Source organism: Saccostrea echinata, unplaced genomic scaffold (assembly GCF_033153115.1).
Source record: "Saccostrea echinata isolate AGI-Se365-2 ecotype Australia unplaced genomic scaffold, CSIRO_AGI_Sech_v1 ptg000008l, whole genome shotgun sequence".
NCBI lineage: Eukaryota > Metazoa > Mollusca > Bivalvia > Ostreida > Ostreidae > Saccostrea > Saccostrea echinata.
Window position 1 is genome coordinate 2,660,001 of NW_026889757.1, and position 16,864 is coordinate 2,676,864.

The window sequence follows — 16,864 nt, forward strand, 5'->3', positions numbered from 1 at the left end:
CATCTAGGAGACAGAGTTCATAGCAATAACAAGCAAGGGGATATCAACATACACTATAAATTGAGAATGTTTAAGGACGTTCGATCCTGAGCTTTTGAGTAGATTTTGGTCTTGAGCTTTATTTCTAAAATTCTGCATTATTTTTTAGTTCTAACATTAAATCTGGATTCTACAATGCAAATTATACTATATCCAATGAAAAAACCGCAATTAAATTCCATTCAAATAGGATTAAGCCAGGAACTATATTTTGTGGCGGAAGGTTTTTTAGAAGAAAATGATCATTTTTTCCCTTTTGAAATATATACAGTACTGTTAAGTTTAGATTCCTATTTTTCCATGCTGGTTGCACACAGAGCTATTTTGTGCATTGAAATGTTTAATGCTGGTTCTAAAATATTAATTAAATCAGTTTTTTGTGAATTCTATCATCATATTGTGACAAATATAGAAAATATATTCTGAAACTCCAGGAAAAAATTGAGCCAATTTTATCATAAAATTAACAGTTTTTTAGTAATATCTAAAAAATAACATCATAGACCTCCACTTTTGATTTTCTTTTCTGAATATATAAGATAACTCTGATCAATCTACTTAAATTCAGCAAAAGTTTAAGACTTTAAAATATTTTTCTTGCTTGTTAAATTTTTAATGCCCGAAAAATGACATTTTGTGAGTGCAGAAAGGTCAAATAATTGATTATGCGAAGCAATTTGAAAATTTTTTTTGGTCACAATTTTAATGTGTCTTTTTTAAGAGAGAATAATAGCATACTTTGTCCCATGATTTATTTGGATAAAAAATATTGGAGGGAAAACGTCGAAGATGTTATTTTTGATTAAGACACAAATTCAGTGCAAAAAGGTCATTTTAAATGTACTGTAGCGCCAAAAGAAGCATATTGACCCCCATTTTTTGTTTTGATTTTTAATTAAGCTATGTGTGTAGAAGCTAAAAATATACTTGACAAAAAAAGTTTAAGACTTTAAATATCAGGATCCAACGTTGTTAAATGCTGTTTAAGGGTCTTGGTTCAGGTCCCTTGCTTGCAATATACTGAAGGTACATTGAACAACAGATATGCTGCAGTAACTTAGGACACCTTACCATGTTCAATGTATTGATATTTGCTCCTGTAGGTCTACCCAGTACAAAAACACAGCTGAAGCCATTAATGTCAGCAGTCAGGTGCTTGTTGGAATGTCGAGGGGTGCTGGTTCACATGATCGAACAGCTGGATGATCCTGACATAAGTGATAAAGTCCAGTCAGAGGGGGAAAGCTTGACGGACATATTGGAGTCAAGACTACAGTTTATACTGCTGCAGCTCATCAAGTGCTACAAAACAAACAAATTAAGGTAATTATAGTCAAACCTCATTATCTTGAACTCAATGGGACTTAGTAAAATCTTTTACGGTAGATATCTGAGGATTCGAGATATTGAGGGTAAAGTATTTAAAGAACAAGATGTGTTTGTGAAACAGCAGCAAAGGTTGAAGTTTCTCAAATGCAAGTCAAACTCCAAGGTCAAGACATCAAAAGGTCAAGACGTCAAAAATATTGTTACCCAATGAAAGGTCTTGTCAGAAGGAATTTATATGTGAAAATATAAAAACCCTTGCAGCAACCATTCAGAAATTATGGTCAAATATTATGGTTAAAGTTTTTCAAAAGTAGGTCCTACTCCTAGGTCAAGGTCAAAATGTCAAAAATATTTGTACCCGAGGGAAGGTATTATCACAAAAATACACATGTGAGGTATGAAAGCCCTAGCACTAAGTGTTCAAATGTTTTGGCCAAGGTTAGAGTTTTTAAAAAGTAGGTCAAATTCTATGCAAGGTGGATAGGTCAAAATTCTTGGTACTCAAGGAAAACTCTTTTTACAAGGGATACGTGTGAGAAAAATGAAAGCCCTAGCTCAAACCATTCCAAACTTATGAACAAGGGTAAAATTTTTCAAAAGGTCAAACTCCAAGGTCATATTTGTACCCAAGGGAAGGCCTTAATTATCACAAGGTACACACATATGTGAAAGTCATAGCACCAACCGTTCAAAAGTATATCCAATGTCAAGAGGTCAAATATGTTGGTACCCAAAGAAAGGTCTTGCCACAAGGAATACACATGTGAAATATAAAAAGCCCTAGCTCCAACCAATTAAAAGTTATGGTCAATGTTACAGTTTTTGTGAGCAAACAGACAGAGCAAAAACTGTATGCTCCCAAATCTTCAATTATGGGGACAAAAATTACTTCAGACTTCCAAAGCACTTCAACATATCAATGGTATTCAAGATATCTATGTTTGAGATACCAAAGTTTAACTGTTTATACATTGTAACATCATCATGAAACTTGAAAACAAATATTTATCACAGCAAGATATACATGTACATGTATATATTAGACAGAGATTCTATGGTCCATCCACATTTAAAATTGACTTTTATGCCAAGAAATTCCAGAATTCTATATGTACCAAACGGGACATATTTCACTTGGTAATGTGAGCAAATTCTTCATACAACACAGTATGTAGAGTGTATTTTACCCACATTTTATCTGTTTGTTGCTGCAGATATAATTAATCTTTGACAGTTTCTTGCATCAATCAGAAATAGTTGTTGACCTCAGTGGAATGAATATGAAAAATTGAAGTCTTTAAGAAAACTTTATCAGTTTAATATTACAAAAACATGGTACATGCATATTGTATCTGAAAAGGCTTAGTAAGAGAACCTTGAGATCATGATTTTTTAGCTCACCTGAGCTGAAAGCTCAAGTGAGCTTTTCTGATCACCCGTTGTCCGTCGTCTGTCCGTCTGTAAACTTTTCACATTTTCAACTTCTTTTCAAGAACCACTGGGCCAATTTTAACCAAACTTGGTACAAAACATCCTTGGGTGAAAATGAGTTTAAATTGTTAAAATAAAGGGCCAATCCCCCTTCCAAGGGGAGATAATCAAGAAAAGACAAAAATAGGGTGGGGTTATCAAAAAACCTTCTCAAGAATCACTGGACCAGAAAAGCTGAAACTTATGTGGAAGCATCCTGGGGTAGTGTAGATTCTAAATTGTTCAAATCATGACCCCCGGGGGTAGGGCGGGGCCATAATAAGTACTACGGGGAGGGGGGGGGGAATCAGGTGAAAAACAGCAAGGCTAAAGTTACGCAGGTGAGCGTTGTGGCCCATGGGCCTCTTGTTTAAGGTATTGTGCCAAAAATAGCCCTATAATCATGTCAAATAAGTACTGTTAAGTATTTAAACATTACTGGATTTATAAGTATCAGTATTTAAGGATTGAAACGACTTTGGCCTTTTTTGAAGAGTTTTCTCCCTTTGTTTACATTTATGAATTTAAGAAATCTTTCCAGAAAAATAATCTTTTTCAACTGAAATGTTATTCTTAACAATACATCTTTTCACCATTACATTTGTTTGTATTCTTAGTATTGTTCAAATTTTTATTTTTGAAAATTAGCCTTACATAGACCTGAATGCAATCTTCATTAATTAATTATGTTACTACGTAGGTAATCATTTTACTGAGAGTTTTTTTCTTGGTAAACCCTTTTACTCTAAATGCATTAGATGAATGCCAAAGTTGTTTTTGTATCAGGTGGATATTTATTGCTTAAGAATTATGTCCAATTAGGGGTGAAATACCTCAGTTTCATTACCACACTATGATTTGAATGTTCAATAGTAGTATTGTGTATTGTGTACTGGAGAAATATGTACTTTGAATTCTTAAGTTTATATGAATGTTATTACAGTCAAACTTCATTGTTTCAAACTTGATGGGACCAAGAAAAAATTCAAAATATCCAGGCATTCAAGATACTGGGGTTAAAATACATAGAGAAAAAGTTAGTTGGGACTTCCAACTGACTTCGAGATATCCATGGTACTTGAGATATTGGTGTTTGAGATATCGAAGTTCAACTGTATATTATTGTTAGAGCCATATTCATGACTTAAAAATATATTTACATAAAAATTGCTTTCTATTTCAGTAAACATAGTAATATTTTGAAAACAAAGGCACTCTATAGAAAAAGCCTAGAAAACAAAGATCCCACAAAATCATCTCCGATGAAGAGTCGCTGGAGCCATCTTGTCCAGTTATTAGAAGAACTTCAGTCTCTCAAACCAGAATCTGAGTTTACATGAACCTTTGGTGTCAGAAGAATTGTTTGCTAGGAGTGGAGGGTTGTCAACTTTTCAACAAAATTAGGAGACAGAATTATATGGCTGTTTAAGAACTTCAGCATCAAATATTAATATTTTTTTAATAGAACTGTGATTTTCTTTTACATATACAGTGTTCCATTTGACATACTTTATGACATCATGGATCTAAATAAATAAAAATATGAACTATATTTTTGTCTTCATTGGATATGCAGGGCTGTGGGAAGCAATTATATCAGTTGGGAGGGGGGGGGGGATTTTCAGCAACTTTGTTTTCTATTTTGTAATATACATGTATATATAAACAAAGTTTTAAAATATAACTACATTCTTTCCACTTGAAAAGCAAACAAATTTCATGACAGGTTAAAAAAAAGGAAAGAAAAAGGTCATCATGCATTATTATTCAGTGGTGCACAACCATAAAGCAACTGTTTTCTATTTTTAGGTCACCTGAGTCACTCAGGTGACCTATTGCTATCCGTTCTCGTCCGTCGTCGTGCGTTAACATTTGAACATTTTTAGCTTCTTCTCTGAAACCGCTTAACCAATTTCAACCAAATTTGGCATATAGCATCTATGGGTGAAGGGGAACAAAAATTGTGAATTTCATGGTCCCTGCCCCCCTGGGGCCTGAGGGGTGGGGCTAAAACCACCAAAAATAATGCAATCTTTAAAAATCTTCTTCTTTACTCCTGCACATCAAGCAGTCAAACTGTTGGCATCATTGTAATAAGCATTGAGCCCTCTACCAAAATTGTGAAATTCATGGCCCCAGGGTCAGGGGTTCTGGCCCCAGGGTGGAGCTATATAGATCATATAGTGAAAGTGCATTATTTCTTTGAAAATCTTCTTCTCTGCTCCTGGGTATTAAATTAAGTAACTAAGTACATAGTTATGATGAGCAAGAGAGCCTCTTCCAAAATTGTGAAATTCATGGCCCCAGGGTCAGGGGTTCTGGTGTTAGGGCGGGGCTCTATTGATTATATAGTGAAAATGCATTAATTCTTTGAAAATCTTCTTCTCTGCTCCTGGGTATTAAATAAAGTAACTAAGTACATAGTTATGATGAGGAAGAGTGCCTCTTCCAAAATTGTGAAATTCATGGCCCCAGGGTCAGGGGTTCTGGCCCCAGGGTGGGGCTATATAAATCATATAGTGAAAGTGCATTATTTCTTTGAAAATCTTCTTCTCTGCTCCTGGGTATTAAATAAGGTAACTAAGTACATAGTTATGATGAGGAAGAGTGCCTCTTCCAAAATTGTGAATTTCATGGCCCCAGGGTCAGGGGTTCTGGTGTAAGGGCGGAGCTCTATTGATTATATAGTGAAAATGCATTAATTCTTTGAAAATATTCATCTCTGCTCCTGGGTATTAAATAAAGTAACTAAGTACATAGTTATGATGAGCAAGAGTGCCTCTTTCAAAATTGTGAAATTCATGGCCCCAGAGTCAGGGGTTCTGGTGTTAGGGGGGGGGGGGGGCTCTATAGATTATATAGTGAAAAAGCATTAATTCTTTAAAAATCTTCTTCTCTGCCCATGGGTATTAAGTAAAGTAACTAAGTACATAGTTATGATGAGCAAGAGAGCCTCTTCCAAAATTGTGAAATTCATGGCCCCAGGGTCAGGGGTTCTGGTGTTAGGGCGGGGCTCTATTGATTATATAGTGAAAATGCATTAATTCTTTGAAAATCTTCTTCTCTGCTCCTGGGTATTAAATAAAGTAACTAAGTACATAGTTATGATGAGGAAGAGTGCCTCTTCCAAAATTGTGAAATTCATGGCCCCAGGGTCAGGGGTTCTGGCCCCAGGGTGGGGCTATATAAATCATATAGTGAAAGTGCATTATTTCTTTGAAAATCTTCTTCTCTGCTCCTGGGTATTAAATTAAGTAACTAAGTACATAGTTATGATGAGCAAGAGAGCCTCTTCCAAAATTGTGAAATTCATGGCCCCAGGGTCAGGGGTTCTGGTGTTAGGGCGGGGCTCTATTGATTATATAGTGAAAATGCATTAATTCTTTGAAAATCTTCTTCTCTGCTCCTGGGTATTAAATAAAGTAACTAAGTACATAGTTATGATGAGGAAGAGAGCCTCTTCCAAAATTGTGAAATTCATGGCCCCAGGGTCAGGGGTTCTGGCCCCAGGGTGGGGCTATATAGATCATATAGTGAAAGTGCATTATTTCTTTGAAAATCTTCTTCTCTGCTCCTGGGTATTAAATTAAGTAACTAAGTACATAGTTATGATGAGCAAGAGAGCCTCTTCCAAAATTGTGAAATTCATGGCCCCAGGGTCAGGGGTTCTGGTGTTAGGGCGGGGCTCTATTGATTATATAGTGAAAATGCATTAATTCTTTGAAAATCTTCTTCTCTGCTCCTGGGTATTAAATAAAGTAACTAAGTACATAGTTATGATGAGGAAGAGTGCCTCTTCCAAAATTGTGAAATTCATGGCCCCAGGGTCAGGGGTTCTGGCCCCAGGGTGGGGCTATATAAATCGTATAGTGAAAGTGCATTATTTCTTTGAAAATCTTCTTCTCTGCTCCTGGGTATTAAATAAGGTAACTAAGTACATAGTTATGATGAGGAAGAGTGCCTCTTCCAAAATTGTGAATTTCATGGCCCCAGGGTCAGGGGTTCTGGTGTAAGGGCGGAGCTCTATTGATTATATAGTGAAAATGCATTAATTCTTTGAAAATATTCATCTCTGCTCCTGGGTATTAAATAAAGTAACTAAGTACATAGTTATGATGAGCAAGAGTGCCTCTTTCAAAATTGTGAAATTCATGGCCCCAGAGTCAGGGGTTCTGGTGTTAGGGGGGGGGGGGGGCTCTATAGATTATATAGTGAAAAAGCATTAATTCTTTAAAAATCTTCTTCTCTGCCCATGGGTATTAAGTAAAGTAACTAAGTACATAGTTATGATGAGCAAGAGTGCCTCTTCCAAAATTGTGAATGTCATGGCCCCAGGGTCAGGGGTTCTGGTGTTAGGGTGGGGCTCTATTGATTATATAGTGAAAGTGCATTATTTCTTTGAAAATCTTCTTCTCTGCTACTGGAGATTATTTAAACAAACTAAGTACATGGTTATGATCCATAAGGATGCCTTTTTAAAAATTGTGAAATTCATGGCCTCAGGGTCAGGGGTTCTGGTGTTAGGGCGGGGCTCTATTGATTATATAGTGAAAATGCATTGATTCTATGAAAATCTTCTTCTTTGCTACTGGAGATTATTTAAACAAACTACGTGCATGATTATGATACGCAAGGATGCCTCTTCCAAAATTTTTAAATACATGGCCTCAGTTTTTGGGGTTCTTGAGGAGGGGGGCAGGGGGGCTCTATTGATTATATAGTTAAAATGCATTAATTCTATTAATTAATCATTAACTTATCCTGTATGCTCCCTAGTGTTGAGCTGATAAATAAATTGCTTAGCTATGATGAAGATGGGAGCTTTGAACAGAATTTTTAAATCTTGTGGTCCTAGGGTCAGGGGTTCTGGCATAACGAGGAAGGGGGGGGGGCTTTTGATAATATAGTGGAAAAGTGTTAATTCTTTGAAGTCCATAGTTATGATGATGAGGGTAACTCTTCCAAATTTGTAAATTTTTGACCTTTGGTCTTGGGTTCTGGTGTTAGGGTAAGGCTTTGTTGAATCTGTAGTGAAAATGCATTGTACCTGTGAAATTCTTCTCTGCTTCTGGGCATATCGAAAGCAAACTGAGTAAAAGTTTAAATGATATAAGTAAGCGTATTTCTACCAGATGTTTGAACATCTGGACAATTCGTCTAAGCATTCTGGTCCTGGGCAGGGCTCTATTAATTTGTATTCTACTGAGAGAAGTTATTCCCCTTTTCCATTCATCTTTGATAATTAATCACTGTAAATAATGTTTTTGAAAGGTTAATAGAATAAGATAATTATGCAAGAATGTTTATTGTATAATTCAAAAAGTACTTTCTTAGTTTTAATAATCAGGTAGACCTGTAAGTAATAGATAAATAAAAACGAGACAAAAATAACTTATCTTATTAAAAGTTCTTCAAAGACCATAAGAGAGGTCAATGCTAGAGGTCTTAATATGGGTTTAAAAATAATACAGAAGCACTAATAGTTTGTTAATAGTCTGCATGGTGATAATATTAAGTGGGGGACAGATTAGAACTTAACTTATGAGTTGATACTGAATACTAGACTAATTATTTTGTTGATCCTGATCTTCCTACATCTCTTGCTTTAGGGCAACAAAGCTTCATCTGTCAGTGTATTTAACTTCTAAATTGTTGTATTATACTCAGGTGACCATTAAGGACCTTGGGCCTCTTGTATCATATACATGTATATATAAGCAAAGTTTTATATAACTACATTCTTTCCACTTGAAAAGCAAACATAAATGATATTTTTATTTCATATAATTTCTGTAATCATCGGTTAATGGATTTCAGCTGTAAGTTAAGCTAAAAATATTTATTTCATTGGGCATGTAATTTTTAGATCACTGGAGACAAAGGCTCAAGTGTGCTTTTCTTACCAAAATTTGTTGATTGTCAGTGGCTGCATCATAAACAATTTCATCTTCTTCTCTAGAACCACTTGGCTGATTTCAACCAAATTTGCCACAAACAATTAACATCCTTGGGTAAAGGGGAATAACATTTGTTCACATGAAGGGCCACACTCTCTTTCAAGGGGAGATAATTAAGGATTAGTGTAAACATAATGGAATCTTTTAAAAATCTGAGAAGGAACCACTGGGTCAGAAAACATGAAACTTATGTGAAAGCATCATAAGGGAGAGGGCTAAAATAGGCTGAGCCTGCTGCCCAATCCTATTCACTCTTACATCTGTGAATAAAATATTGTTTAAATTAAAGCATCATTACATAGTTTAGATTCAAGTTTATTCAAGTCGTGACCCACTGGGGCAGGGTGGGACCACAACAGGGTCCACAGAAATATATAAGAAATGTCTTTAAGGAATAGCAAAGCCATGATGAATCATATTTATTCAGAAGCAAACTCAGTTAGTGTAGATTCAAGTTAGTTCAAAACATGCCCTCCCCCCCCCCCCCCCCCCCCCCGGGTAGGGTGGGGCCACAACAGGTGATCAAACCAAAGCTATACACAGGAATATAAGGAAATATCTTTTAAACTTTCTTCGCAAGTTCAGGAAATCCATAATTATTCATATGAATACAAAAGCACCCTCAGGTAGAGAACAATCAAGTTTACAAATCATGATTCCCTAGGATATTGGGTAGGGCCACAACAGCAGGTTATGCATAGAAATATATGCCAGAAAATCATTCTCTAATGACCAGCAAAGCCATGATTAGTCAAAATTATACAGTTGCATCCTCAGGTAGCACAGATTCAATTTTTTTAACCTGAGCTGAAAGCTCGAGTTAGCTTTTCTGATCACCCATTCTCCGTCTTCCGTCTGTCCGTCCATCTGTAAACATTTCACATTTTCAACTTCTTCTCAAGAACCACTGGGCCAATTTTAACCAAAATTGGTACAAAACATCCTTGGGTGAAAATGAGTTTTAATTATTAAAATAAAGGGCCAATCCCCCTTCCAAGGGGAGATAATCAAGAAAAGACAAAAATAGGGTGGGGTTATCAAAAAACCTTCTCAAGAATCACTGGACCAGAAAAGCTGAAACTTATGTGGAAGCATCCTGGGGTAGTGGAGATTTTAAATTGTTCAAATCATGACCCCCAGGGTTGGGCGGGGCCACAATAGGGAATCCAAGTTTTACATTGAAATATGTAGAAAATATCTTTAAAAATCTTCTCAAGAACCACTGGGCCAGAAAAGCTCAAACTTATTTGGAAGCATCTTGGGATAGTGTAGATTCTGAATTGTTCAAATGATGACCCCAGGGGGTAGGGCGGAGCCACAATAGGGAATCCAAATTTTACTTTGAAATATATAGGAAAGATCTTCTCAAGAACCACAGTGCCAGAAAAGCTGAAACTTAGTGTGGACTCTAAATTGTTCAAATCATGACCCCCAAGATAGGTGGGGCCACAATAGGGAATCAAAATTTTACATTGAAATATATAGGAAAAATCTTCTTCTCAAGAACCACTGGGCCAGAAAAGCTGTAACTTATGTGGAAGCATCCTGGGGTAGTGTAGATTCTAAATTGTTCAAATCATGACCCCCAGGGGTAGGGTGGGGCCACAAAAGGGAATCAAAGTTTTACATTGAAATATATAGGCAAAGTCTTTAAAAATCTTCTTCTCAAGAACCACTGGGCACAAAAAAGCTGAAACTTAAAGTGGAAGCATCCTGGGGTTGTGTAGATTCTAAATTATTCAACTCATGACCCCTGGGGGTAGGGCGGGGCTACAATAGGGAATCCAATTTTTACATTGAGATATAAAGGAAAAATCTTCTTCTCAAGAACCACTGGGCTAGAAAAGCTCAAACTTATGTGAAGCATCCTGGGGTAGTGTAGATTCTAAATTGTTCAAAGCATGACCCCTGGGGGTAGGCTGGGGCCACATTAGGGAATCAAAGTTTTACATTGAAATATATAGGCAAAATCTTTAAAAATCTTCTTCTCAAGAACCACTTTGCTAAAAAGCTGAAACTTTAAGTGGAAGCATCCTGGCCCCAGAACCATAAACTGAGAACAGACTTAAGTCAAAATTTCAAACCAAAATTACTTTTGAAATAATTTTGATAATGAAACAAAATTTTCATCATATATCTGAATTTTAATGTTATATAAAATTGCAAAATTTTAAGTAAATACATTAAATAAAACTCAAGATTTTAAAATTAAAATTTTGACTTAAGTCTATTCTCAGTTTATGGTCTTGGGGCCTGGGGTTGTGTAGATTCTAAATTATTCAAATCATGACCCCTGGGGTAGGGTGGGGCCACAATAGGTATTACAAGGGGGGAAATTAGGTGAAGAAGTGAAGAACAGCAGGCTAAAGTTACTCAGGTTAGTGTTGTGGCCCATGGGCGTCTTGTTTTAAATTATGAGCCCTGAGGGTGAGATGAGGCCACAACAGGGGATCAAACTATGTAGAAAATATCTCTTAAAACTTCTTTTCAAGACCAGCAAGGACATTATTATAGTCATATTAATATAGAAGCATCCTCAGGTAGTAAAGATTCAAATTTGTTCAAATCGTGACTGGGGAGGGGGTGGGGGTGGAGTGGGATCACAACAGCAGATCAAACTTATACAAAGGAGGGAGGTAAGGAGTTGATCCTTACATCACGGGTTCGAATTCACTGTAGGACGTGGAGACCGGTCCTTCAGATGAGACCGTATAAACTGAGGTCCCGTGTCGCAGTAGGTGCTGGCATGAAAAAGATCCCTCACTGCTCAAGGCCCCTAAGTGCTGAGTATAGGTCAAATTTTCCAGCTCTCCACTGGCAAGTGGTGGCGTCTCCATATGAGTGAAAAATATTCGAGAGGGACGTAAAACAACAAACAAACATACCTTTTATGTCAGGAAAGTTGAGAAAATATGTTGTTCTTGAAGTGATCAAGAATCAAGGGTGACGACATATATTTTATTTTTTCATTATCATGTCTGGCACCAAACATTCTATACATATGTTGTGCCAATTTTAGGAATGCATAATAATGCAAACATGACCAGACTGATGACATACACTGTAGGTGTGTCAGTGACAATTCTCCATCCTGAAAATTTAACCTGATAATATATAAAAATTTTGACAACATTGTTGATTGAAAATATGTTTAATGGTTTATTCAAATTTAAAGCTATATAGGTCGTATTTTTAAGTTCAGATAACCAAAATTAAAAAAGATATTTCTATTTGGTTTCATCACTTTATATACTGTAGATTGGTAAATAATCACGATAGTTTAAATTTCATTTTTTTCGCGTTCATTTAAAATTCATTTATCCGCGAAATTAAAACCATCGTGAATGCAATCATTAGGTTTTTTTTTTAAGTGGGTGGTGTGCAAAAAAGGAAACACCAAATGCTGTGTAAAGGTGGTGTGCAAAAAGGAAAAACCTAATGCTGAGTCAGCAGGAAAAAAACACGAGATCTGATTCTTAAAACACCTGCAGTGTGGTGTGCAAAGCCATAGGTTTTGCTGAGTCAGTATTGTGACGTCATTACAGAAAAACTAAGACATGTTTTGAGTCTGTTTATATTTTTTAAAAGAACAAACATTCACAACAGCATTAAATCAGCAAACGTCCAAAACTTTGATGGTGTTTTTTCCTATGGAAAAGATCTTCTCATGTACAAATATCCTGTTTCACAAGCACAGTTCATGTTATCGTATTCTTTTGGATCACTTTCTTCACATAATCTTTGATACAATCATTGGCTTCTTCCTTCCATTTCCCTTGAATCCAAGTCCATTCTGGTCCCTCTCTTTGAGCCAAGACATATTTTACTTTCCATTTGAATTCCTCATAGGGGTATTGCTTTGAGGAAACTAATGCCATGGTTTGTGTCAATTCCCTAGGTAACTTCATTCTCTTATTCACAGTGGCATCATTGACTCCTGGATTCTTATCCCTGAAATCGTGGATACATTCCTTTGTTATTTATCCATTCTCCTTTTCTAGTAGAAAATTTTGAATTTTCCAACGAAACTCTGAGCTTTGTAACATCTTGCTCTGTCCTCAGTGAGATTAGAAATGATTATAAAACTTTGGCTTCTCCTTTTTATATCGCAGCTATGTTAAGGCTGTCCGAACGCTTAACTTAATTAATATACATTAAAATATACATTTTATTTTGAACTAGATTTTAATTTCAATTGTGTAATCTATGTATGAATTTGAAGTCAACTTGTGTTGAGAGTGTAATCAAGGATTATAATAATACATTTTTGTGATGTCACACGACTTCGTTGATCATGTGATGGACACTTGTAAATTCCTAAATGTTGCATAAAAATCGCATCGCACAAGTGCAAAACAACATCATTGAGAAAAATTTATCACATGTCAATTCATCGTGATCTATGGTACATATAAAGTGCTGGGGCAAGTCTGAATTTTACTTCTTGAGAAAATATTCTACGAGAAATTCAACTTACTCACATATAAGGGGTCACTTTCCACTCTTTATCGCAATTTATACAAAATACGATAAATTACACACAATTCCCCAGCAAAATTCAGTTAGAGGACATACTTCTTTAGTAGATTCACACAGAATATCTTAAATATATCCTTATTAATCACTTGTGCCAGTCAAATATTTACACGATTTAGAAATTCTAATTCTGTCCACGGACGTGTAAGGGAGAGCGTTTCACACTCAATTTTTGTTTGTTATTGTTTGAATATATGTATATCGGACAAGTTAAAGGAATAATGATATTAAATTGCAAATGTTCAACATTATAACAGCACATTTATGCTTAAAGAACAATCAGTACACTTGAATCAAACAACAACGCTAAAAAACTTTACATCTCATGTGAAAGGAATGTAAAAGTTATGACACTTTCCCGTCATGTCAGTTTAAGTATGCAGTGACTTGACGTCATATACTATTCTGACGTCATATCTAGGTAGTTCAGAGAAGTTACTACAGTTGGAACAGTTTGATATTTTACGGACAGTCTTATCCTAGCCGCGATACTTTTGAGTATCTAATTTTAGGCTAGCTGGAAAAAAAACATCTTAACGTCGTCTTCTTAGTAGTAGGTGAATGATGCATCATCGTAGGATTAGGCATGATGTAACCTACCGAACAACTGACACATACCATCCAATATTCTCGATTAGGATCTTGTAAAGCTAATATCACCACACTGGTGATGATGAGAGATACACAGATGAATAATTATGCGAAATATACGACTTCTTCTCGAGGAACATTCTCTCCACATATTGGATGCATGAGATCCGTTTGGGGAATCCATGAATCGGAACTAGGAGGATATCCTTTCCCCCCGAACTTTGACTTCTTGAATGATTTTTTCCCCACGCGTCGCTTTTTACCCTAAGATTTCCTCCACTTCGTTCACATCGTTTTTTTTATGCCCCCGGATCGAAAGATCCCGGGGGTATATTGTTTTTGTCCTGTCTGTCTGTTTGTCTGTTTATCTGTTTGTCCGTTTGTCTGTTTGTCTGTTTGTCTGTCTGTCTGTTGTCAACTTAAACCTTGCCCATAACTTTTGATTGGTTGGAGCTATGACTTTCATATTTCACATGTGTATTCCTTGTGACAAGACCTTTCTTTTGGTAACATCATATTTGACCTTTTGACCTTGGAGTTTGACCTACTTTTGCAAAATTTTATGAGACTTTAACCTTGGCCATAACTTCTGAACAGTTGGTGCTTGGGGTTTCAAACTTCACATGTGTATTCTTTGTGACAAGGCCTTCCTTTGGATACCAACAACTTTGACCTTTTGACCTTGACCTTGGAGTTTGACGTACTTTTGAAAAACTTTAACCTTGGCCATAACTTTTGAACAGTTGGTGCTTAGGGTTTCAAACTTCACATGTGTATTCCTTGTGACAAGACCTTCCTCTGGATATCAACCACTTTGACCTTGACCTAGGAGTTTGACCTACTTTTGAAAAACTTTAACCATGGCCATAACTTTTGAAAAGGGATGTCAATTTTGTCAATAATTCATATTCGAATATTCGATGAAAGTATTCGAATATATTCGAATATTCGATAAAATAAATAAATCTGTTTTATTTTAAATATGCATCATCCTACTCTCATGAAAGGTTTAGCGTAGGTATACTTATATTGGAAGTAAAATTGTATGAAGACATTTGTAGGTGTACAATAAGAAATTCCATTTGATATTTGTCAATGTTTGAAATATATAATTGATTTAAATGTACAAAGTATAATTTTAACGAATGAAACGTGTATTTATAGTAGCTCCAACTGAGGAACCAGTCGTCTAACAAAAGGCAAGATTGTCGTAACTGTATACTGTTCAGATTTCAATACGTGTAATAAATTACAATTATCTGCCTAATAAGAGATATGATTATAATCTTTGATACAATGTAAACAAATATTTTCATAGACAATTTTCCTAGGTAATTAACTAATTTCCCGATAATGAATATAAAATTCAGGATTATGTACAACCCGAGATAATCAAGTAATTTACAATTTTTTCTGAAATTAAGCCCTTTACAATATTAATTACAGATTAATTCTATCGGACATTCATTCAATGATCAATTAATTTTATTTTGATAAGTATACTCTTCACGCCTTTTAGACATTCTTAGATTTCATTTTTGTCCTCGATTCTAGATCCGATCGCATCTAACTGATAAAAACTATGAAAGTACGTTTTGTTTTATACATAAAGCATTTTTGTACAATTCTTTAACACCTTACTCAAAACAAAATACATCTAATTAAGTAAATTTATAAGATAAGAAAGTAGTGAAAGAAATCAGGCGATCGAAATTGATCGCTAGTAAATTAAACAGGGATAATTCCAGCACTGTTCTAATTAAAATTTATTAATCATAGTACTTCTTTTTATGAAATCTGAAAAACACCGAATATTCGAATCTTAAATTCATATTCGAATATCAACTCATCGAATGAATATTCGAATGTTCGAATATTCGTTGCCATCCCTACTTTTGAATGATTGATGCTAGGGCTTTCATACTTCACATATGTAATCCTTGCGACAAGACCTTCCTTTGGATACCAACCACCACTTCGACCTTTAGACCTTGACCTAGGAGCTTGACCTACTTTTGAAAAACTTTAACCTTGGCCATAACTTTTGAATGGTTGATGCTAGGGCTTTCATACTTCATATATGTAATCCTTGTGACAAGACCTTCCTTTGGATACAAACCACTTTGACCCTTTGACCTTGACCTAGGAGTTTGACCTACTTTTGAAAAACTTTAACCTTGGCCATAACTTTTGAATGATTGATGCTAGGGCTTTCATACTTCACATATGTAATCCTTGTGACAAGATCTTCCTTTGGATACCAACCACTTTGACCTTGACCTTGACGTTTGACTTTTATTTAAAAAATTTAACCTTCGCCATAACTTCTGAACAGTTGTATCTAGGTCTTTCAAATTTCACAGGTGTATTCCTCGAGACAAGACCTTTCTTTGGGTATCAACATTTCTTATCTTTTGGCCTGGATTTTGACTTGCATTTGAAGAAACTTTAACCTTCGCCATAAGCTGCCATACGGGGGCATCAGTGTTTCACAAACACATCTTGTTTAATGATCTGTTGTAATTCTTTTTCGTAAAGAGTGCCTTCTAATCCCCCCCTCCCCCCCCCCCCCCGTGATCATCTTGGATGTTATATACATAAGGACACCTTCCAGGAACTCTTTTTGAAAGGGTAAACAATTCTGTGGTCCAGTTAGGTAAATATCCTTTTTCAAAAGTATATTTGGTTTTACTGATGCGGACCCGATCTCCTTCTTAAAATTGAGGTTTTTTAGGGAATTTTTGAGATTCCCCATATAAAGTTTTCCAGAGTTTCAACACACTGGAAGCATGCACTTGAGCTGGTGCTCTTTGAATACTTCGATGATTTAGTAGTACTGATTTTTCCAATTCTCTGCATGGCTTTTATTAGGTTTCCATTGCTCGGGTATTCCCTGGGAGTACGGGTCTCTTTTAAAGCTTGAGCAAATTCTTATAATCCAT

At 35.7% G+C, this 16,864-nt stretch overlaps 1 protein-coding gene across 1 annotated transcript in view; it reads left to right on the forward strand.

Annotated features, from left to right (window-relative positions):
• LOC133180933 (erythroid differentiation-related factor 1-like) overlaps positions 1-4,388 on the forward strand; it is a 70,337-nt gene extending 65,949 nt beyond the window's left edge. The window contains exons 21-22 of the mRNA XM_061315397.1: positions 1,143-1,362; positions 4,022-4,388. Of these exons, the coding sequence (XP_061171381.1) occupies positions 1,143-1,362; positions 4,022-4,178 (377 nt within the window). The 3' untranslated portion in view covers positions 4,179-4,388. The remainder of the gene's footprint in view (positions 1-1,142; positions 1,363-4,021) is intronic.
• The last annotated feature ends 12,476 nt before the right edge of the window (positions 4,389-16,864 follow it).